The following is a 25,153-nucleotide window of genomic DNA, read 5'->3' as shown; positions in this document are numbered from 1 at the left end:
GCAGAGGAGCTGTGCGGCGACAGGAGCACAGCCACAGCCCCGCACGGGGCGCCTCAGCGGCGCGAGACAGAGCCCCTGGAGGGGGCGGGGCACACAAGCCCGCGGCGTTCCAGCCAGGCAGCCCCGAAGCGCGAGCCGCCGCCCGTTGGCCGCGCTGCACACGGCAGCTCGCGCCTGTGGTAGCGCGCGACCGACCGCAGGCAGGCCCGGCGCTGTGTGAGTGTGAGTATGTGAGAGAGAGCGAGAAGAGGGGATGTGACGAGCCGCGCGCGGTGCATTGTGGGACTTCATACAACAGACTGTCTACTCGTTCCAGTTCACACCGCTGCGGAGCAAAGAGGGGAGCGGGAGGCACCGGGAGACATATTGCTGCTGCTGCTGCTGCTGGAAGCGCCCCTGTAAGTGGCTGACACCCCTCCCCCGCCCGTCGTTGCCGTTCTTTGTATCCAGGCGAGCCTTCCTTGTCGTGCTGGAAAGGGGGTGGGTGGGAGCGGCTGGCTTTGCTTTCACCCCCCCCCGTACAGACACCCTGTGGCCGCAGCAGCCCCTAGCTGGCAAGTGTCGGTCCCCCGTGCAGCAGTCAGGTTAGAGCCCAATCCTAGTCATGTCTACTCAGAAGTAAGCCACATTATCCTAGGCATGTCTACTCAGAAGTAAGCCCCATTATAGTTAATGGGCCCCATTATAGTTAATGGGGCTTACTCCCAGGTAAGTGTAGATGGTATTGCTGCCTTAGAGCCCAATCTTATGCATGTCTATGCAGAAGTAAGCCCCATTATAGTCAACGGGCCTTACTCCCAAGTGAGTGTAGATAGGATTTGCAGCCTTAAAGCCCAATCCTAGGCAAGTCTACTCAGAGGTAAGCCCCATTATAGTCAATGGGCCTTCCTCCCAGGTAAGTGTGGCTAGGATTGCAGCCTTAAACTCCTGATAGATCCCAGGAAGGTATTAACCTTGACTTTTTCTCTCTGTCATCTGGGGCTGAGCAGGAGGGGGCGGGGATGGAGGCAGTAAAAGCTCTCCTGTCTTCTCTGGAAGGGAGTTGAGATGGTTGCTGGAGATCAGAGAGACTTCCCTGTTTAAGAGAATCAGGAAATAAACTCCCTGCTTTGACTACTGTGTCTTTATTGTGATCACTTCTTGGCCAGGAATCTGATAGATCCCCATTGGAATGGGGCCCGGGGTTTCCCAGAATACATGTTTGTTGTACAATGATGATCAAAAAGCAAGGTTTGGCTTCTTCTCCAACCTCCTGGCCTTTCCCTCCCTTTACTTTCCTCACCCTCCTTCTCTAACCTTGGGTCATTGGATATGAGAAGATAATGTACAGAGACTGGAAAAAGAATAGCTGCGAAGCAGTGAATACATGAACGTTTCACTTTTACATGACAGAGAGAACCAGGGCCCAAAGTGGCATGTTGACAAATTGGGAAGGGCTTAATCACCAGGGGTGTTTTAAAACCACAGCTCCAAGAAGTAAAGGCCCTTTTACTACATGGGGGAGGGGGAGAGAAACACAGGCCCAAGAATGGGCACCACCCTGGGTATTTTAGTGGTCTTGTCAGAGCTTGTGGTGATTGTGTCTGCATGATTTGATCTCCCAGTGCAGTGTGTTGATGTGGGTGTTTCTTGCAGAAGACTGCGGGTGAATGCAGACAGTTTAAGGAGAGGAGTTGGAAGGGATAGATGGGCTATAAATAAAATTATACAGCAGATGCATTTATTTTCCTTCAGTGCAAGACACAAACCTCTTACTTTAACTGGTCCGGTTCTGTTGTCTCGGTGAAACCAAGACCACAACCCAGGTAATTTCAAGTGGTCCGTTGACTTGAAAGGACCGGAATGTAGGCAGAGTAACTTTAACATATGCTACTGTTCTGATTGTGAGTCCCACTCTCTGTACTCTCTTTGTGTGGCAGTATTTAAGCTGTTCTTGCTGGAGGACATGTGCCATGCTTGTATATCTGTAGATGTCAAATTGAGACCCTTGCTTGAATCAGGGGTAACTTGCTTGAATCAGGAACCAGATGCAAGGGATGGCATCAGGATGTGGATCTCCTGTTGTCTTTATGCTCCCTGAGGCTTCTGGTGGGCCACTGTGAGATAGATATAAGAAAATGGATTAGATGGGCCTTTGCCCTGATCCAGCAGGGCTTTCCTTATGATCTTAATTCCATGTATGTACTGTACTTGCAGAACTTTGGGTTCCAAAGCATATTCAAGTTGTGTCAGCTTATTTATCATATTTTCAGTTTTCATCCACCTGACCAAAGTGTTAATGTTTATGCTGTAGTTATTGTGAGACCGTTGCTTGGCAACAGGGATTGCCAAGGGATTGCTACAGCGCATGCACCCCCTCCCTTTTCTAAAGGGTTGAAAAGAACCAACCAAAATGCAAGTAAGTCTGCAATTACAGAAGGAACACCTGAGTTCACATGTGTGAATGAGGGAGGTGTATTTAAGCATAAAGTTGAATTGTGATTTAGTACAGTACCTATGTGTTGTTGATTGAATTAACAGTCACTGAATTTAAAAGATTTATCAATGAATGTAACCAAAGGAATTAGAATTGTTGTGGCATTTTTTAAAGCTGTGTGTTTGACATATTTTGCTAAGTTCTCAGGTCAAATGTGCTATTTTTCTAAAATAAACAATGAAAGAGGGAAGAGGAGAAGTTAAGCAATGGTCACAGTTTCAACATACTGTAGTTAAACATATTATTTATAAAGAATGAATATGCCAGTCTGCATTTGGCTTGATATGTACGCAGCCTAATTCTGCTCTAGATTTACACTGGTGTAACTGAAAACTGAATATGTCCCAGTGACATTAAACATTGGAAAATACAGCTCAAAGGTTCCCAACTTTAGCACAAAGTGAATCGTGCACTATTGATTAGAAAATATATCAAAAATTTATAGAGTTATAGGAATACAGTGTTCATGTTGGAAACTGTTCCAGTGGCATAAAATAAATTATTGGAAATATACTCCATTAAGGGTGCAATCCTAACCCCTTATGTCAGTGCTTTCCAGCACTGATATAAGGGCAATACAGCTCTGAGGTAAGAGAACAAACATTCCCTTACTTTGAGGAGATCACCGTAAGTGACACCCAACTGTAGGCTGCAGCACATGTCCCATTGGCACCGCTATGCCAGTGCTGGAAAGGGGTTAGGATTTAAGGGGTTAGGATTGCGCCCTAAGTAGTACAGAGAAAATAGATTTCAGGGTTAAAAATCTCTTCTAACTTAATACCAGAATATCAAAGTTATTTAAGCAGATTTAGTTGGAAAAAATCAAGGGGAATATTTTCAGTTTGCATAATTACTTCTGATTTCAGTATTTTTACACAATCTGCAAGTCTGTGGCAGAGGCTAGGCAAGAATGTATGCAGGGAAAACCACAGAAGGAAAGCAGCAAAAGCCCTCTTCACAGTTTCAGGAGGGGGGCTCTACATATGCCATGAAAACACATAGGGCAGAATTTGTCAGCCTGCCTGCCCATTTGTGTATTACGCATATCTGCTGCAGTTTGGAATCCTGCCTTTGCAAAATTTTAGATCACATGGAGAGGTGCAATTCACATACAAGTATACTTTAAAGTAGTATTTAAATTGTGCAGTGTGGGCAGTTTGGACCTTCTGCCCATACCATGTTCTTATGTGGCAGTGGGATGACACACTGTGGGGATGGGATATGTGTGCATATGCACTCCATTGCATGTTTGGGTGGGCCAGGAGAGCAGCATGATCCAAATCAGCTCAATGGCACCTTTGTTTCACATTTGCAGCAATGGGCCATGGTGCTCAGAAGGGAGGGGGTGGCAATGAAGTGTAATAGGAGCAGCTTTGGTGCAGTGGCATGCCTGGCGGGAAGCAGGCAAAAAGCCCCATGCGCTGTGTGTGCCACACCCCTGCTGCTGCCTTTGCCTGCCACACTGAGACTGTTGCATCTAAGTATCCTGGGGGGATGGTGGCATGTCGCAGACTTATGCCATGGGGTCAAGTCTGTTACTATTTTGGTGGATAGACCTGAGTTTGAGTCAGCATGATGTTGTGGATGGACTTGTGCTGAGGAAGTATGAATCTATTCCCAGACTGATTGTGTGCCATGAATCCTGGGGCTAAACTACACATTATGTTGCATAGTGGTGGTGGTGGGGTGTTACAACAGTGAAATAGTGTTCTGCTGTTGTAAAATGGTTGTCAATTATGCTTAGCACACTGCCAGTGACCATTTTGCAGGAACTGTCAGAAGAGGCAGTGGCATCACAGCCTTGCTACTGGTTTGCTGCTCCCACCAAAGCTGGTAAGCCAGTGGTGGGGGCAGGAGAGGTGTGGGGGAGGGCAGAATGGGGTGGGGAGGGGGAAGAATGGATCAAAGACCAGGGCAGGGAGGAGAGGTCAATTGAGGCTGAGAAGAGTTTGCTATTTGTGGCAGCAGTGCTGCTGATATCCTAGTCTCTTTCCTGGCATTGATCTGCCTTCCTGGGTCCGCTCAGACTTGTGCCAGTGAAAGAGCTGATGCAGGTTCAAGTAGACCCATATGGGCAGTAGAGGCTTACCCTTGGGAAAGGGAACAAGTGTTCCCTCACTGAGAGGAGACCACTGTGACACCTACCCCACGGGATGCCGTGTACGCTCCACTAGCACAGCAGCCTTGGCAGGGGGAATTTATTTAAGATTAGGATGCTCAGCATATAGTTTGGCCTTGTTTTTTGACTGTATGTGTGGCAGGGAAGGGAAATCAGGATTCGGAGCACAGTATAGAGGCAGGTGACCTTTCACTCTTCCCTGGCTGTGATCTTAGTCTGGATTGGGCCTTCTGTAGATGCAGTTTTCCTGGAAGGGAAGCTCATGTTGGAGCTTATGATCTCCCTCCACTTCCTGCATCTTTACATTAGAAGCACATGTGCATGACCAAATTATGCATAGCTTGACCCTGAGATTCATAACCTACTTGGAATTTGAGATTGAATTTCTCTGATGCAGTTCCAAAGACCATCACCCTCTCTTTCCCGAACCACCTATATATGGTTCTTGTAAGCCTAAAATGAAACAATCTCTTATCCTCTGTCTTGACATCCTTAGACAAAGAGTGGTATTAATAAATGCAATAAACGTTAATATGCAAAGCTGGAATATTGGTATTTGATAGTTGCAAGCTAAACTCATGGTCTGCTGGCAAGTGAAGAGATGATGAAAAAATAACAAATGTCTCTAGTTGGTTTTGTCATTTATCCGGTCCCAGGAGATGTCCTGTTGATGCCATTATATAGTAAAATCTGTCATCTGTGTATCAAGGCAATTACTGTGCATGTGTAGACTTTCGTTGTGAAACCTTGTGAACCAGCCTTACCCATTCATATGAATACTAGTTGCCAGCAGTGTAGTTTTGGGGGTTTTTTATTGCAGATTTTGTGTTTTGACAAAAATGAGAAGTGCTGAAAGCAATGTTATGTGTTTTATTCCAAGTGTGCATTTTATAAATAATAATCACTTTAAAAGTGGCCTAGATAGGTAGTATAGTGTCAACAGATGTATCACTGTCTTTACACATGTACCACCAACCCCAGTCCAGCCCAATCAGCCTATCGTGACCAATATGTAGAAATGTTAGAAAATGTGTTTTTTTTTCAGATTTCCAGGTTTGTTTGTTTTACAAAAATGAGAAGTGCAGAATGCTGTGTTCTGAGTTATTTCATTATTGCTGAAAAAATTACACCTAAACTAATAGCTTAGCTGGCATAGTCAGCATCCAATTGCCTATTAATAGCCGGTAATTAGAGTTAACCTCTTGGTACTTAGCTTGATCTTTTTGCAAAACATTGTTCTGATACAAGCCTAACCAATATGAAAAAAAATGTGCAACTTAGGGCGCAATCCTAATCCTTTATGTCAGTGCTTTCCAGCGCTGACATAAGGGCAGTGCAGCTCTGAGGTAAGGGAACAAACATTTCCTTACTCTGAAGAAGCCTCCGTGAGTGACACCCACCTGCAGGATGCAGCACACGTCCCATTAGCACCGCTATGCCAGTGCTGGAAAGCACTGACGTAAGGGGTTCGGATTGCGCCCTCAGTCTACCTATCAATGCAGCCACACAACCACAAGTGGAGATGTTTCCAGAAGCAGTGAATTTAGGTGGCCAGAGGTAGGAGAGGATGGGGGGGGGGGACATAATTTTGCATGCTGTTACCCACCCCAAGCCATTGGGACAGGGAAGGCCATGCATCCAGCTTCAGTAGAGAGGAGAATTCTGAGAAGGCTGCAGTAATAATTCAACTGCTTAGCTGTCTACTACTATCCCTGGTTATGGAAATGACTGTCCAAGCCAAGCCCTAGGTCAGCTTTCTGTTGTATTTTCCTCCTTGAGAGCTTCATTTGACATCTTAGTGCTTCCTTCAAACAACATGTGGTGGCAAGAGTTCACCAAGCCAGTGAACCCAAGGGTTTACTGACAAAGGTTCACCAAAAGCAGAATTTTTTTTTCCCAGGAGCAGCAGTAACCCTGTGGGTGCTCTCCACAGGGAAGCCCTTGCATACAATGCTAATGGCAGTGGGACTCTTTTCTGCATTCGTTCCAGTGTTGGGCAGAGACTTGGCTTCTTCAAAATGTTTTTGGGTCTTTCTTTTTGGGTTCCTGCTTTATACTGCCTGCTGGCTATTTTTATTGACTGTGCAAAAATGGAAGGCTTGCTTTTACTTGCTTTGAGTTATTTTTTTTAATAAGATCAAGTGGAATATACATTATGCAAAGAACTAAAAAAGGGCTTCAACCACAATAGATAGCTTTGTAAGGGAAGCAAAGCAAAGCTAAATACTTCTGCCTACCTTAAACCCCTTCTCTGTATGGGGCTAGAGCACCACAGTGTTAGCTGCAGCAACAGCTTCTGTGCTAGTAGAGGGGAAAGAGCAGGCCAGCTGCCTTCATTATGCTGAGTCAGATAACGTTGGTCCAGCTAGCTCAATTTTGTCTATATGCTGACTAGCAGTGAATCTCCAGAGAGGCAGAGAAGGGTCTTTTCCAACCATACCTGAAAATGCTAGGACTTGGACCAAGGATCTTTTATATACAAAACAACAGAGATATAACCAGATTGCCTTCCACCAGATCCTTGGTACCAGTACTAGAAGCCCTGTGTCTAATGTGTCCATTGCCAGAATATAGAGTTGGAATTGGTCTGGATTATTGTAAAAGAAGTACAGAGCTGTATTAGCATCCCTGTTGTGTGCTGTAATCAGCATTTGCTGATTAATTGCTGATACAAATTGGCAGAATACTTCTGTGCATAAAGTATGTTCTTGTTCTCAGTGAAGGTGCATAGTTACTGTTCAGAAATAACTAGAGCTATTTGTAGCTCTGCAGGGGACCAAAACGCGCGCACACCCCAAAACCAGCCCATTTGCAGAAAATTTGTTAATCCATACAGAAACAATATCTTGTGTGCTACTATTTCCTTTGCAAGGAGGAAGCCAGGTGGAATTAAAAGGAAAGTTGTCAAAGGGATTTGGAAACACAGCCATACAAGCTTCAGGTTTAAAAATGCCATAGGTTGTTAGATTTTGTAAATCCCAGAGCAGTTGTCTGCACAAAGAACTTGTCATGACTACAGGAATTCCACTGGGTTGCTTTGCATTCTCCTGCATCTCCTCTTTCCTGCAGTGAAACTCTCTCCTTGGGGATTAGTTGAAAGTTGTGGGCATTTCACCGAAGAAATACCTCATGCAGTGGGGGGGGGGGGGCGTTATGGAGTGTCTATGTCATGTCTCTGAGAAACATGTTCAGTTCCCCTTTCTCTTGCCAGTTCCTTCTCTGCCACACAAGATCTATATCTCAGGAAACAGAAGGTCAAGGAAGGAAGAAGTGTTGCAGAATTAATTGCTTAACTCCTGCCAACACTCTCTTCTTTCCATTTTGAAGAAACGTGATCTGAGATGCAGCTCTGGCAGATAATAGGAGGACTTAAATGGGTTTGGTTTACATTCTCCCCCCCCCACCCCCAAACTTTGCTCACTGTGTCTACCAATCATTACATATACACAGCTGAATGTCTATTTAAAAGAATGGAAGTATATCTTGAAATTAATGTCATGTACCAAATCCAAGTTGCATTAATTAATCACAAACTAGTGAGAGTTTAAAATCAAATGTTGATAATCAGGTTTACACTGTAGTTATACCTAGCTCCTTACATAACCTTTGCTTATGTCATTGCAGAGACATCTGGAGCTGCTGTAACGCAGCAGTTTAATAAGTTCCCATGCTGACTAGAAGTGCCAGTTGGCTTGAATAGTCCTAACCATAGCAACCACTACTTCATATACATGCATACCTAGTCACCCACATTCTCTGCTTGTGCTTACACTACTGCAAGGAGTGCCAATTTGCCTTCTAAGGTGTATGCATGGGAATGGATGTGCAGGGAGGGACATCCCGAATGGTATGTGCCCTCAATGTATGTACTCTGTGATTTTTGTAGCACCAAAGCATGGACCTTAAGGAAGCAGAAGTGGTAATTAATGAACATTGTTAGTTACCCATTCTGTATGTAAAGAAATTTGATCCTACTTCCCAGTCTCAATTCTGGATCAAATGCATTTTAGTTCCAGAACTGAGAGGTGACCACTTAGATCAGCATTTCTCAACTTTTGTCCCCCATCATACCACCTCACATGGGCCACCTATTGGAAATACCCCTGGAAGTAATTGGCAATAATGTTGTTGCCAGTTACTTCCATATTGGGAGGCCAGGAGCAACACACAAACACTGGTAAGAGGCTCAGGACTGATGGGAGGACTTTTTTGTGCACGCAAAGGCACATGTTGAAGCTCTGCCTGCTGACATAAGTCTTCTATTGCTGTTTGTCACGTTCCCTTGCTGGTCTTGCTTCCAGGCAGCGGGAGTCTGGGGGTGTGTACCATAGGTGGTATGAGTGTCACTGGTTGAGAAACACTGACTTGAATTTTCTGTAGCCAACCTCTGCTTCTTGTCAAGTCAGCACCATGGCACTGTGAGAGAATGGTAGAGTTGGCGTGTTTGTGAATTCTTTACCACTTAATAGCAGACAAGAAGAATAACCTACCAGCGTGATTTGGAAAATCTCCTGCCAGTGTGATTTGTGTGATTTGACTGCAGAATGCTCAGAGTGTTTCTGCAGCTAAGATGAAGTTGGCTACATCATTGAAGTTGTACAACTGGAGTTTGGAGGGTTCTATATACCTGGAACAATATTGTAAAGTCCCTTACTGGATCTAGGGCAGTGATGGCTAACCTATGGCACGCGTGCCACGGAGGGCACGCGGAACGTTGTTGGTGGGCACTCGAAGCCATTGCCCCAGCTGCCAGGCGCAAGCCTCTGCTCGCTGCCCCTGGAAGGCTCCAGCAGCCGGGGCAAAGGAGGAAGGTGCGAGGCCAACGGGGGAGAAAAGGAACAGACAGCAGGGGAAAGAGCCAGGCCCCCTGGGAGGAGTCACCACCAGCAGCCTAATGGGAGCGCTTCCTCCCTCCCCTGTCTGGGGTAAGGCGGAAGGCTTGCACGCAGCCAGCGTGTCCGGCGGGCTCAGCAAAGCTGCTGCTTGGGGCTTGCTCCAAGGAAAGCGTGGCTGGGATTGCAGCCTCAGAGCCCAATCCTACTGCAGGATTGCATGTCTACTCAGAAGTAAGTTCACTGTAGTCAGTGGGGCTTACTCCCAGGAAAATGAGGGTAGGATTGCAGCCCTAGTCAAAAGGGGGGGGGTTTGCTGGTAGTTTAAGAGCCCAAGCCCATGCATGTCTACTCAGAAGGAAGTCCCATTAGAGTCATTGGGGCTTGCTCCCAGGAAAGTGTGGCTTGGATTGCAGCCTGAGAACCCACTTCTATGCATGTCTACTCAGGAGTCAGTCTCATTAAAGTCGTTGGGGCTTGCTCCCAGGAAAGCATGGCTGGGATTGCAGCCTGAGAGCCCACTCCTATGCATGTCTACTCAGAAGTAAGCCCCATTACAGTGGATGAGACTTACTCCCAGGAAAGGGTGCCTGGGATTGGAGTCTGCTCCTGTGCATGTCTCCTGGGAGTAAGCCTTATCCACTCTAATGGGGCTTACTTCTGAGTAAAGAGTGGCTGGGATTGCAGCCTTGGAGCCCACTCCTGTGCATATCTACTCAGAAGTAAGCCCCATTAGAGTCAATGAGGCTTACTTCCAGGAAAGAGTGCCTGGGATTGGAGCCTGCTCCTATGCATGTCTTCTCAGAAGTAAGCCCCATTAGAGTCGATGAGGCTTACTCCTAGGAAAGAGTGGCTGGGATTGCAGCCTTAGAGCCTGCTCCTGTGCATGTCTACTCAGAAGTAAGCCCCATTAGAGTCAATGAGGCTTACTCCTAGGAAAGAGTGGCTGGGTTTGCAGCCTTAGAGCCCACTTCTGTGGGTGGGTCTTTTTAAAAAAATATATTTTCTTGTTTGAGAAAATGAGCAGTGGCAAGGTCTTGCAGCCACCCCCTCCCTGACAATAGTTCTTTGCCCAGCATGTAATTAGTCTGTGGAACTCTTTGACACATGAAGCAGTGATGACAACTTGCCTAGATGCCTTTAAGAAGGGATTGGACACATTTCTAGAGGAAAAGTTCATTAAGGGGTACAAGTAATAGGGGTAAAAGATGTTAATGTATGAGTTGTTTTTTCTAAACTAAAACCTCAATATTCAGGTTAAATGGCCATGTTGGCACTTTGTGATAAATAAGTGGGTTTTGGGTTGCATGTTGGGCACTCGGTCTCTAAAAGGTTAGCCGTCACTGGTCTAGGACATCCGCCTATGTTTACCATCTTGAGCAGGGGTATCAAGCATGAGGCCCAGGGGCCAGTTGCGGCCCGAAGAAGCTTTTTATCTAGCCCTCAGACTCTAGGCTGCTGAGGTGTTGCTGCTGAAAGGGAAGCCCACTTGAAAATTGTGCTCTTGAACATATCTTGAAATATGATCAAGGTTTATGTACTTCCTCTTCTGTCATTTGAAGCTAATGAGTTCCTAAGTAAGGAAAAGTGCTTATTTTTGGTTATGACCTGTTTAATGACATCACTTGTTGCCTAATGACATCACTTCTAGCTCTTAGCAGGCATCATAAATGCTATTCAGCCCTCTGTATGAAATGAGTTTGACACCCCTGATCTTGAGCAATATCCAAATGAGGACTCTGAAAAGGAAAGGTGGTATATAAATACAGTACTAAATACACTGTTATAGTTTGTAACATTTTAAGTTATGACCACATGTCATTGTTAAATGTCCAATAACAGGTCTGTAATTTTTTAATGTAAAATTTTAGTAATGTTGCATTTAATTTTGCAACTGTTGTTAATAAATCAGCTTGTTCCCAGTGACTGACAGATGTTTGGCTTTTTTCATTTTTAAGGACATGCTTTTATGATTATATTGAAAACTCTGGATTGAAATTCCACTGTAAAATATTATTACCTAATTGGCTGTTTGCATTACATTAACTGGACTTGAAGTGTTTTAGAATGCTCAGTTCTCTAGGGTTTTTTGTGGTCTTTACTTTTTTAAGGGCCATCTTAGAAGCCATAATTAGCCAGATGGTTAATCGAGGCGCTAGTTATATGCCTGCAAAGATCCATATGGGGAAAATTGTGCTTCACCAGGTTTGTTTTTTCAAGCTAAAGAATGGAAAAATTACAGGGAAAAACCTCCTAATTTTCCCCTTCATTTTCCTTTACAATATTTTCCTCAAAGGTTGATGAGGAGCTCTAGAACTGATGTTGTAGTAAAGGCTGCTTTCCTCTCTCTGTGAGAGACAAGTGGGAGATAAATGTTGTAATAAAGGAATACTTATGTAATATGTATTAATTACACATTTCTTAATGAGTTCTTATAGGAAATGATGTGACTGAAGGCCATTTCACATAATATGCAGGGGCAGACTTGTTTTTGCTTGGCAAAGGATTGAGCAGTGGATGCTCAGCATGGAGCTGCAGCCAGCCATAGTGCCCTATGAGTGTACGGTTTTTAAATATACATTTGTCATTTTCACACTTTACATTTTTACGCGTAAACATTGGAAGCTCCTTTGGTGGACACTTACAAATATGATGTATGAAGCAGCTTCAAAGGAACGTGTGGTGGTTATTGTTATTTTGAATACTTATATACTTTTTAAAAGAAAAAAGTTCACAAAGCAGTTTCCATTGCAAAATGAAGGAAAAAAATGGTTCCTTATCTGACAGGCGTTCGCAGTCTTAAAAAGACACAAGGGAAACACTTGCAAATATTCACCAGAATTAACGGGGACAGTTGCTGTTCCCCTGCTTGAATATAACCACAGCTTACAAGATGGCTTCTTGTTCAGTTAGCAACTCTTTCCTTCCCTTTCTTTTTATGTCATATGACCTTTCTATCGTAGGGCATTGTCAGTTGCTGAGGTCCAATAAGACCACTGTCTAAACCAAAAAGCTTATTTGCTTTGTTTATCCTTTTCAAATTACAAGATTCTGTTTTACCCTTCTCTTTTCCTGAGGATAATGAAATTTAAGAGGAGGTTCAGATGAAATAGACTAGAATCCCCATTTGAAACTTCCAACAACTGAGGCTGTACAGTCAACCAATACAACATGTCAGCACAGATCAGACATTGCAGAGCAGAAGTTGCCGAACATTAGAAAAAGGCTGGGTGAACTTGTTTTACTTCATTTTGCAGTTACTTGGGCGGTGGAGGCTGAGATGTGCCCAGTGCAAGGGTGGAGAGGTTCGTCTTGCAGGGAGCAAGCGTGGGAGCAAGAGAATGGGAAAAATGCAGGGACAAATTGGTAATGGAGAGGACAACAATAAGAATTCGAGCACCAATGTGGTGATTTAATAAGAGCAAGGCAAAAAAAACGGGGTAAAAAAATCTCAGTGAAAAGGCACCCCTTTGTGCCTGACCGGCTTTGGGTCAGAAGGAGGTTTTCCTATGGTTAATATACACAACTAGGTTTTCTTTTGGGTTATAAAACATTGTTTATAAAACTGTCTATCTCCATAGGGGTGACGGAAAAAGCCACTACAGGCTTGCCTTACAGGAAATCAAAGGTTTAGGAATTTGGACTAGTTTTCTAACCCACTAGCTCCCAGAAGAGCAGCCGTTTCTGAGCTTGTAAACCGCCACTCTCCGTGGAGCCTTTTAGCGTTTTAATTTAATGCCGATACTCTTATGAAAACACAAGGTAAAATGACAGGCGTTCGGCGGAACTATCAGCAATATGTTTCTGAATGGTCGTAAATTAGCATGCAATTGTTGGACATCGTTCATGGGTGTCAAGTCCAATTATGTTTGTGGAAGGAAGTTGTCAGATTGAAGTTCATGAAATTCCTGTAGGAGAATGTAATAAAACGGCATAATTGGTGGGGAGATGGATTCCACTGCTTCAAATCCCAGAAGCTTAATTGCAGCCCTTTATCCTGAGAGAGAGAGAGAGAGAGAGAGAGAGAGATGAACTTAACAGGGTTTATGTATTGTTTACAGAACTTAGCTAGACTTGAGCTTTAACCAGGGCTTAACTTTGGAATCTGCTTCTAAGGCTTATGAATCAAGTCAGAGGTTATGAAATAACAGTGAAGACTAGTGAGCCTTGGAGCGTGTGCAAAGTGTCTTTCAATAGCTTGTACATCTGGGGCTAGTAATTGCAGTAGATCTGTTGACTTACAACTAAGACTACAATCATATTCACACTTTCCTGGGAGTAAGCCCCTTTGATTACAATGGAACACTTCTGAGTAGACATGCATAGGATTAGACTCTAAGTGGTCACTCTGCTTTCTCCAAATGTTCAGCTTGGAGGACATATTTGTTGTCGTTACAGCAGGTAAGATAATCCACTCATCACCAGAAAGAACAAACCAGGGACCAATTCTGTCTACATCATCAGAGTGTGATAAATAGCAGTCTTGTACAAACTGGCTACCCTAACCTGGAAAATGACTGGGAATAGTGCTGGCGCTATTCACCTAAACATCCCAGGATTTATTTGTACAAGTTCAGCAGTGTTTTTACAACCATTTCTCCATTTACAATCAATTGAATATTCAGTTATTTGCTATTGTATAATATATCAATTTTTAGAAGTATTAGCAAGGATGACTTAATTAATTGAAATGATTTTAAGTTATTAAGTGTGTGCACGTGTGTGTACGGTTATATATTTACAAAACTGAAGCTTGTTTTGTCAGGTGTGAGAGATGAATCATTACGAGATGAAAATTATATATCCACCTTCCAACTTCTCTATGTTTATAGTCTTCCTAGTTATGTATTAGTAACGCTGCATTCCAGTTTTTTTGTTTCATTTTTTAAAAAGCCATGTGTTTTTTAAAGTCAAATTTATGATTCTGTTTTCTGATTTTTTTTTTCACACCAATGGACTGAAATACTATAAAACATCACATTACACAATCACTGCAAATGATGCAACTGATGTTTCAGTTACCTAAATTACATGCAGCACCGTGATCTGGGGTTGAAAAGAATTTTTCCCAAAATCATATTGGTCAGTGATCTTGGTTCTGTTCTTTTTGATCTGCCTCTGCAGCATGTAGTTGTCTGCTATGTGAGTAATCTTTTCTGTAATATGCCTGTCCTCTGCTTATGGAAAATTGGACCTGGTTATAGCATGCCTTTTGGGTGTTCTGTCTTCTGAATAGTGGGCTAGGCTAGACAAGACTTTTGGTACTTTCTATTTTTGTGAATCTGTGCACTAAAATATGACTAAATTGTTGACTAGTTATAGATTTTCAGATTGCATATATTTGTTCTCTGTAATTTATACTACATGCAAATTATGGAAATCAAATAGTTGTGCACAAACCAAAACCTCACCTTTTGTCTACTAGTAATTCTAGAACACCTCTTAGTATTCTATATTGCTACCACTTCCACAGTCACAAAGGCTGGAGTGTTCCATGCTGCTCATGACAGTTGAATCACAGAACATTCAGAAATGATTTCATCAGTGGTTCTTTAAAAGATCCTGAAGACATCATTCACCAATCACAAGCAAACTGTTATAGACCTTCCTTATAATCTTACCTTTCTGTTTGTTTCTAGTGTGCTGACCCAATCGTACTTCAAAGAAAATGTCCAGCAGGGGTGGGAAGAAAAAGTCCACCAAGACCTCTCGCTCAGCAAAGGCTGGGGTCATATTCCCTGTAGGACGAATGCTACGCTATATAAAGAAAGGGCATCCAAAGTACAGAATTGGGGTTGGTGCGCCGGTGTACATGGCAGCTGTCCTTGAATATCTGACTGGTAAGTTCACCTGAGCAACAACTAAGAAACCTTAGTACAAATAAAATACAAGCACAAAAGAGCATTTGGAGAACAGGCAAAGAATAAGACAAGAATGACTAATAATCATTAAATCTAATTGGCACTACCCTCATAAATGCATATAAATCCCAACAACACTTGCATCTGAGTTCAGATTTCTGTGTCCTGGAAATATTGCATGATAGACTTCAGTTGCAAACCTTATCTTTATGCTGCATTTGTAAAAGGCTTCTCACTAAGATTAAGAGCCTTTCAGTTAGGCCTTTGTGTTGATAAGTTGAATGTGTATATATGGTGTACAGATATAGATATAAGAGAGTTGGCAATATGAAACATATTCAGGGCCGAACAGTGAGGTTTAGTGTATATGTTATATCTCTGATAATCTGGGTTTTAAAAAATATATATATCATGGATCACCTCAATATGTTTTACAGTGGCAACCAAAGTGATAGCTACAAGGCAGTTTGGCATTAAAAGTACAGGAAAAATCACTAGAAATATGAGTATTGTTGTCCTGTTGATTTTTTTGAAGCTAAATTATCTTGACACCAGGTACTTTTGCTTGACTAGGTGGTGGACTGCATTGTTGAAAAGTCAATTAGTACAGCAACAGAAGCAGTGTTCTGGTAATTAGGACAATATCCAGTTAGTTGGGATGTTATGTTTTCACTAACTAGCTCACGAACTATTTTAAAATGGAGATCTAATACTGGGGACCGTCAGATTGGATTTTGGTTTTTGTATTTTGTCCATTCTGTTCAACTGCTTGGTGTTACCATGGGAACTTTAAGTGGAGTGGATTGGATTTCTTAACAAAGTGAGGTTTGGGGGCTTTTTAAACATTGTAAGAACCATGTGGAGGTTCCAGAAAACCACCTGAGATGTTGCACATAATAGAATCCAAGTAAGAGCTAAGGAGTGTCCAAAATAGCAGGTTCTCTGTGTGAACTGCAGAAGTGGGGGCTTTAATGTTGAAGTTGACGCTCAAACTGACTCTTTGTAAGGGGAATGGATAGTGTTATTTCTTAGCATTAAGGGCAAACAGCGGAGATATCATTAGAAAGAGTGACCAAAAAGGCAGTTATTATTAATTATTATTATTAACAGTATTTATATACCGCTTTTCAACTAAAAGTTCATAAAGCGGTTTACAGAGAAAAAAGATATCTTTATCTTTACAGTTAAAGATATGGATCCATTTCCTCAAGGGGTTGAGTAGGTATCAAGCACAAAGCATTATGCCTAAACTTTCTAGGGAGAAAGGACTGCAACAAAATGGGATGGTCTTTTATCTGTGTGTCCTGTGTAGTAATAATAATAATAATAATAATAATACAGGTATTTCTATACTGCCTTCTTGGTCCTCGGATTTCTCCTTAGACTTTATTCAAGGCGGTTTACATAGGCAGGCAACCCAAATCCCCGTAGGGATTTTTACAATTTGAAAGAAGGTTTCTATCTTTCAAGAAACCACAACATTCAGATGTTTCTTTCTTGATCTGGTCGCACATTCTGGCCTCCATCCTCCCACGCTCAGAGCAGATGGAATAGCTCGGCTCAGCTTGTCAGCTGCTTCAAGGTTGCACGGTGCCGGTGGCCTCGAACTGGCGACCTTCGGATGTTATCTTCAGGCAAATGGAGGCTCAACCCTCTAGACCAGACCTCCTGCCCAGCTAGATACCTCCTGTAAGCCAGCTAGATAATGGAAGGATAGCCTAAACAATAAAAATTTCTCAAACTAAATATTTAGTACATACAAGTGAAACTGGCACCAAGCAAGTTGACCAAATGCAGACTTCACATGTGCAGCATTAAGTACTCGCTGTCATGTGAGCCTTGACAGCTCAGCTGTTTCAGCACAGGCCAAGTTTATTGCTGTGTTTGTGGCAGGTGTGGCAAATCACACATGTACAACAGGTTCACACACTAGGAATTCTATTGGAAGTATCAAAAGGGAGCCTAATCCCATATGTCATTTCTTATTCACGAATTCACACTTGACATTCTCCATATGGTATCTATGCCTCTATTTTTTTAATATATGCACACATTACTCTTAAAATACAGAAATTGCTAAGAAAACACTAAGGGTGGATTTGATTTAAATCCTGGTTTTCTACAAAAAGTGTATTTTTGCTTGATATAACCTTAATATGTATTCTTCACAGAGCAAAGATGTAGGTTTCATTTTTAGAACCTACACACTGTTTTGAAACACTGATTTATTTCAAACACTTTTTGAACTCATTTTGTTTCTGTATCAGAAAATGAATGATGCTTTGGTTATTTTCTTTATCAAAGCTAGGTGAAGCAGATATTGTCACGTCATTGGGAGATGAACAATCTCCCATTCAGTGAATTAATCATGGATATTGGAGAATACCGCCTATAAGCCGATCCCACAGATAAGTCGAGGGCAGGGTTTGAGCCAACAATCATGGAATTTTCTATGACCCCCGGATAAGTCGGGGGTTAAACTTAGGGGGGTGTATGACTATAGTTTTGTCTGATTTTACTCGAGGCCAGATCCTGAAAAATAACCCACCACTAATTGTTACCTAAGAACTGTAGTCTCTAATTTATTAAAAACATAGTAAAAGATCATAAGATACATTTTTATTCTTTTTAAATTCTGGTCTTCATCACCTTTTTGTAAGCACTGTCAGAGTAAGTGCACTGTAAACAACATACCAGTAAAACAGTGGTTCCCAACCTGGTATTCATGTACTGCCAGGGACACTCAACAGGACCTTTAGGGGTACTTGGAAAAAGAATGGAATAATGGCAGAAAAAGGCAGGAAGGGAGGTAGCTAGTTGGCTGTGAAAGCCCCACCAATAGCTAGTTTTTGGTCGTCAATTCATGTATGAAACAGTGATTGAAAACCAGCACAGTAAAAAAACTGAAACATAATATGGAAAGTGATTGATCACCCAGAATTTCTCAGCACACTTCTGGTGCAAAACAGTGCAAAGGCAGAGTCTTCTGTTCTTCAAACAGAGAAAAAGAGAAAACACTGTGATAAATACATGAAGTCTGGGCTTTCATATAGAGGAGATGAGGGCTTGTATTATTAATTACAAACATTTTGCTAATATGTACAGTTTATGGAAATGGGCTGCCAAGAAAAATGCAAGTGAAAAAGGTTGGGAACCACTGCAGGAGAACCATGAATCAAATCCACCTTTAAGGTGTCTGGTGTGTTAAGCCAGAAGCTCTACGTACAACATACAACCATAACACATAACTGGGAGTGTGCAATTCAATTCACAGCTGAGAGATGCAGCTGCATATATTTGCAACCCTTTTTACTCGGAAGTAGACCCACTGCTTTCCATGGGTGTTATTCTTAAGTAAGGGTGCATTGAATTGTAGCCTGCTTCAAATGGAAGGGAGGATTCCCGTCCTGGTGTTTCAAAAAACAGACCTGCTTTGCAAGCATTTGCAAAGCAGAACCAGGCTGCAGCAGAAGGAAGGAGAATAAAAGGTTAACAAATTGCTTCTAAGGAGCTGTGCCTGCCTGGTGCTTGAGAAACTTGGCACCTGTCTGCCCTTGAGAAAGGAAACTGTTAAGAGTTGAAAGGCTCTGCCCTCTGATTGACCTGGAGATAAGGTGAAGTGATAATTTGAGCTTGATTACTTGGCAAAAATTTCAGGTACTATAGGGGAGTATCTACTGTATGTTTTTGCCATAATAAATTAGCAGGACAACAACCAACACCAGAGTGATAAATTGTTTACTGAACTAAGGGACCAATCCTATCCCCCAGCAGCCCATAGCATGCAGTGCCACTAATGGTAGTGTGTGCTGCATGCTATAAGAGGGTAATTAGACAGCCCAGGAGAAGCAACTAAAACTTAACTCCCTATAGGCTATCTGGCCTACAATTGGTGTCCTTGAATCTATGCCAGCTATTTTACTGGTGTAAATCTGAGGAGACTCGGGGCAGTTCAGGGTGGAGAAAGGGGGATAGGATCTTGGTGTGTGCCATTACTGTTGAGATCTTCTTCTTCTTCTTCCCACCCCTGAATGTTCCCTGCCCCAAACTGACCTTGATCCTTCCCTGAACTGCCCCACCACCAACCTTCCTGCTGTGAGACCTGTTGTTGCACATGTGGGCCCATTTGTACCGGTGGACCAAATGCATACAATTGTGGCACAGCTTTTGCACTGCTGGCCCAGGCCTTAAGGTGATGGATCACGAGCCATGGGTAGGATTTTAATTCACTTATTTTTATCCACCCTAAACACAGTCTAACAGCACAATCCTAGTCATGCCTATTCAGAAGTAAGTCTCACTGCATATAATGGGGGCTTACTCCCAGGTAAGTGTTTATAGGATTGCAGTCTAACTTTTCTGCCTTTGTATCATTCTCGAGAACTGCAGGACTCTGAAAAGACTGTTCAAATGCATTTAAAACTAATACCTGTAAACCTAATGTTGCTGAAACAGAAATATTAATTACCAATGGGGAATCCTTTCAGATTGGATTTCTTTAAAGGAAAATATATATTAATTCTTTAGCTAGTCTTTGCTCAGTTTCAGAAAATTAGTCATGATGACCAAATAAGTGAGAGTTCTGTCGTTCTTAATTCTAGTCATGTATATATAACAGTAAAATATTTTGTTTTGCAGTTTTGTTCTGGTACTGTTTAGAAATTGATTTTTCCTTATACTGTTGGTAGATTTTATTTTTTTAATGCTTTATATCGGGTCTTCCAGAGAGTTGCTGAGTAACTATATTTCTGACCCCAATGTAAGGTGTTGGTTTTAACATGCCTTTAAATGGCTCAGCACAGGATCCTTTAAGAACTTCTTCCTCTCACATAAACTTGCCCAGCTATTATGCACTTTTTCAGGTCCTCCTGTCAAATGAGATGAGGTCAATTGTGACCAATGAGAGGGCCTGTTCTCTTGTGGGTCGTCCCCCCCCAGCTCTGGAACTCTCGAGGAAGTCTTATCAGGCCTGAAACCTGAAACTTTTCAGCACAAAGCTGAAATACCTTTTTATTTCCTTTTAAGTTAGAACATTGTTCTGCATTGTTTTAACTGGTATACATTATGCCTTTTCTGCTGCTATGATTTTATATTGTTGTTTTTGTATAATTCCTGTTTTCACTGTGTCAGTGGCTCTGAGGCATTTTTATCTGAAGTGTGGAATATACATTTCCTAGGCTTGCAATGTGTTTGAAATGCTTATTGACTGAAGGCACCATTCAAATACAATCGCAGCTGTGAGGGAGCTGCTTTTTCATGAGATTATTCCAAATGGCTGGGGGCTGGATCTGAATGAGCAAAGTGTGTTGGTGGGGCCAATCATATGGAATTGATTCCAGTGACTGGCACTGTAATCATGCAGACACAGTCTCCAACTGTGTGTGATTGTCTCATGGAAAAGCATTTTCTGTGCATCTGCAGGTTTGTCTGTTGGGCACCTGATTTCAGCTGTGGCTCACAAAATGGTGCAGCATGTTGGATGAGACTTCTGTCACTTAGCAGGAACTTTGTGGAAGAAAGCCATTTGCTTACCAGTGGATGTCACAAAGCAGATGGTGTTGGTCTGAACTATGCATGTGTGTGACTCCTGACTATGTGATAGCCAATGTGAGGGGACTGGGAAGTTTGTGCATGGTGCATATGAATCAAGCTGAGGAGAGGGTTGGCTAGGGATATGGGAGGCACATATGCTGTCATGCTGGCTGTGAGTAGGTAGTAAGGGTGGAATAGGGTCTGTTGAACTCTGTGGAAATCGTCTATCCACAGACACTATGCCTATGGTGGAAAAGGACCGCATCATCTGATCAGTTTACATCTGGTCCAACTGCACCACATCTTTGAAACAGGACTTTGTATCAATATACCACTATAGAAATGGTATCCCATCTATCAAAACTGTTCTGGAATGTGCACTGCATTTTTCAATATGCACAGTACATTTATAGTAGCCATTACTGAAGCATGATACATTGATCGATAGATGGAATGGACAAACATTAGAAATTGACACTCGCAATCCTCTAGCTCAGGGGTGCCCAAACCCCGACCCTGGGGCCACTTGCGGCCCTCGAGGCCTCTCAATGCGGCCTTCAGGGAACTCCCAGTCTCCAATGAGCCTCTGGCCCTCCAGTGATTTATTGAAGCCCACACTGGCCTGATGCAACTGCTCTCAGTGTGAGGGCAACTGTTTGGCCTCTTGGTGAGCTGTGGGATGAGGGCTCCCTCCACTGCTTGCTGCTTCACATCTGTGATGCAGTAGCGGCAGAAAAGAAAGGCCAGCCTTGCTTTGTGCAAGGCCTTTTATAGGCCTTGAGCTATTGCAAGGCCTTCATTCATTCATATAAGTTCATCTTTAATATATTCATTTATGTAAACTTATGTAAATTTATTCAAATTTGAAATGTAAATTAATTTTTTTTTTTGCCTGGCCCCTGACATAGTGTCAGAGAGACAATGTGGCCCTCCTGCCAAAAACTTTGGACGCCCCTGCTCTAGCTCCTTAAGTAATTCAGTAATTTAAGATACTTGGTGAGAGAAATAATGGATCTCTTGATGTAGGGGAGTATAATACAAACAGATTGTCAGAACTTCTATATACTGTAGTAAATTATGAGTTAAGTGGGTGTCTTTTCTTTGAATTTGCTGTGAACCCCTGAAATAAATTTGAATAAAAAGACTGCACAAATTAATGCTGTTCAAATGAGTCGGCAGAACATTTGTCCGTACTGTATTGTTCAGCTAGGTAGCAGAAGCAAAAAGGTCAAATTGACAAGGATGGTTAAATTGATACTTTTTTTGTCCAATCGTATTCCTCACCATTGGTGCTGGTGCAGCCATGCTGGTGGAGTGTGTGCTTCATTCAGTTGGTGGCGGGAGGGATCAAGCAGGTGTAGGAGGTAAGTAAAAATATTCTTACTTATCCCCGGTAGGCTGCGTGATTGCCTATGAGTCTCCTTGAATATTGCCAGCCGTTTTGCGGAGGAGAGAAAAGGAGTGGGGTGGCCTGGGAAAAGGATCCTGGTGGATGCTGGTGTGCAGAGATCTATTCTTTGCCCTCCCCTGATTCACCTGAAAGCTCCCCCTTCACCTTCCCACCCACAACATGATGCCTCCCCATCAACTTATCAGTGCATACATAGTAGTTGGCAACCTTCAGTCTCAAAAGACTATGGTATCGCACTAACATACATAAGACCTCTATTGGCATAAATAAACGAAGTACACAACAACAAACAGACATCCAGAACAAACAGAAAACAATAAAACAATCATAATAATCCAATACCCCTCCCCCATTCACCATAATATAGCAGAAGACCCAGAAGACTTATCAGTGTTGATGGAGGCCTCCACTGCTCACACTACTCACAGTGTTGATGGAGTGCCATACCACTGCTCACTTGTGGCAGCAGATGGAAAACTTGCAAGTGTCTCAGCTTTTGTGCTTCCATAAGGGCCTCAACTGGGGCCTCAATTCTTGACAGTGGGTCTGCTGTATCCCACACTATTTGCAGAAATTTGAAAGAAGCTTCATTCAATGGGCCCCTATGCACAAGAGGGAAACAACCAGGTGTCTAGCAATTTTGGGAAATAACTAGTAATCAATTTGATATTTTGTGAGAAGTAGCTCCTGTGAGGACTAGCTCCTCAAATTACCTTAATTGATGGCGCATTTTTGTTTTTTAATCACAAAGAAAATCTCTGATCTTTTTCTGTACTTCTTTTGGGCTGATTTTTTCATTTGGACATTAGCAGATGTGTCTAAATGCATGTATATTCTTATGTGCTTTGGATTTCTTGCAGAGGAAAAAATGCTTCTGTCATTGTGATCACTACATTTCACTGAACTGTATTTTTAGCTTCTAAATTGAATGAACTTTATGAAATAACACTCAACACAGGCTAGCATTAATTTTTTTAAAAACCTTGATGTATTACAGGTAATGTTAATGAGCAGCACATGGTACCAATTAAATATGTGATTTGCTCACTTCTGTGAGCTGAAGTATCTTGAGTAAGAAAAGCAGAAATGAAGCATGAAGACATACTTTTGAAAAAGAAAAAAAAAATGGGAATTTGAAAACATGACTTGCAATCCAAATCAAACTATCCCCAAGGAAGGTATTATAAAGAGAGTTGAGAAAAATAGATTATCTGCCTTTAATTAATTCTGTTCTGAGGAACTGAGATTATTGTGTTTTTTTTTACTATTTGTCTACTTGATTTTTTTTAAAAAGCAGAGCTCTGAAAAAGAACATTTGTGTTTGTCTGATTTCCCTATTGTCTGTGTATGTTTGAAAATGCATCAGAATCCAAAATTAATATGTTTAGTCCAAATAGGAATAAGTGTGTGAAATACTATCTTATAATTAACATACTATGCTAGTTCAGCGCCATTAAATGTTCGTGAAAATTAGGCTACAAAAATTGTGCTCTTGACCTTATTAATAAAGGTTCTCTTTTGCAATCTTCCCTTTTCTTTTAAACTGCTCCTTCTGACGGCTTTCACTCAGACCATCATGAACATAGATGGCTGTTTGAAATCCTTCTTTATATGCAGCCTATAAGCCTGAGGAGTTCACTATGTGTTGTGGATTGGGTGCCTATTGAACTCCTAAGCTTTAACAGAGCTCTGAGAGCTCCCAATGAAATCAGCAAACCTAGAGACTTTCCTGAACAGTCCTTTACCTCTCACCTGTTGGGCATAGCCATAGAATAGAAAGAAATGGACTTGGGGCCCAATCCTGTCTAACTTTCCAGCAATGATGCAGCTGCAGTTCATCCCTAAGGTATGTGAACAAACATCCCCTTATCTTGAAGAGGCTTCTGGTGCTCCTCCCCTCTGCACGATGCAGTGCACACCCCATTGGCATGGCTGCATCAGTGTTGGAAAGTTGAATAGGGTCTTCATGGATAAGCTTGGTCTTCATGGATAAGCTTTGGGAGAGCTAATTCTGTTAGTACACATTCAAGAGCTAAATCAAGCGTCTCAAAATTTGGCAAAACCATGAAGATGAGTGGGAGTAAAGGACATAATAATGTTCAGTAGTGGAAGATGAAATAGAAAATAACTGATGTAGCCTGGAAAAATATAAAATCAGAATCCAAATCACTTGTATTAACACTTTGCCCTATCAGTCTGAGATGTTAAGCCTACTTTATATATAGCTTTTAATATTTGCCCATGTCTCATAATTTTAAAGGTTTATGTAGTGCTTTAGAGCATTCAAAGCATTTTGCATACATTATGTTGTTGTTCACAGTACTTTTAATATTATCTCTTTTCATACATGCCAGAGAAGTAACATTCAGAAGAGCTACCGTCTTAATCTGTTGCATTAGAAAAGATGAGTCCTCTGATACCTTTATTTATTGGAGCATAAGGGGCTCCAAGGGATCACTTGCCCTTTTATCCTCGCAACCCTTTGAAATATGCATGTGTGGAATGGATTCATTGTCTGCTTTCATGCCTATATACGCTATCTTTGGGTTTTACAGGATGATTTTCCTAATAAGGCAAATGACACAGTTCAGACCCTCAGCAGAGGCTCTTGCTTCACATCTATATTGGAGGCCTTTGAATTAAATAATATGCACTGTTGGGGTTTTTGGTTGGTTTGTTGTTTTGTCACATCAGCTTCTAACCAGAGGGAAAACCACAACTTATGTCTTCTGTGGCTCTTTTGTATGAAGTTTCACATCTGGTGCACACTCTTTCTTTGGCTTTTTTGTTATCGTTCTTGAGTATTAAAACAGACAGGGAAAGAGAAAGCATTGTCATCAGAGAGTTGACTTCTGATCCTCCCCATCACGACTATGTAAGAAAAAGTCCTTGGTTGCTTTGGTGTCATATCATAAAGTGGTT

The 25,153-nt window shown here is 42.2% G+C and overlaps 1 protein-coding gene across 4 annotated transcripts in view; it reads left to right on the top strand.

The window, feature by feature from the left end:
• Positions 1-372: 372 nt before the first annotated feature.
• Positions 373-25,153, top strand: part of MACROH2A1 (macroH2A.1 histone) — a 63,256-nt gene continuing 38,475 nt past the window's right edge. For 3 of the 4 annotated variants that reach the window (XM_066613909.1, XM_066613907.1, XM_066613910.1), the window contains exons 1-2: positions 373-398; positions 15,067-15,267. In XM_066613909.1, coding sequence (XP_066470006.1) covers positions 15,096-15,267 — 172 coding nt within the window. In that variant the 5' untranslated portion in view covers positions 373-398; positions 15,067-15,095. Of the gene's footprint in view, positions 399-1,734; positions 1,806-15,066; positions 15,268-25,153 lie in introns of all 4 variants that reach the window. The other variant, XM_066613908.1, reaches the window with a different exon arrangement.

Source organism: Tiliqua scincoides, chromosome 2 (genome assembly GCF_035046505.1).
Source record: "Tiliqua scincoides isolate rTilSci1 chromosome 2, rTilSci1.hap2, whole genome shotgun sequence".
In the NCBI taxonomy this organism is placed as follows: Eukaryota; Metazoa; Chordata; class Lepidosauria; order Squamata; family Scincidae; genus Tiliqua; species Tiliqua scincoides.
Note: the sequence above shows the minus strand (reverse complement) of the source record. Positions and strands in the feature narration are given on the sequence as shown.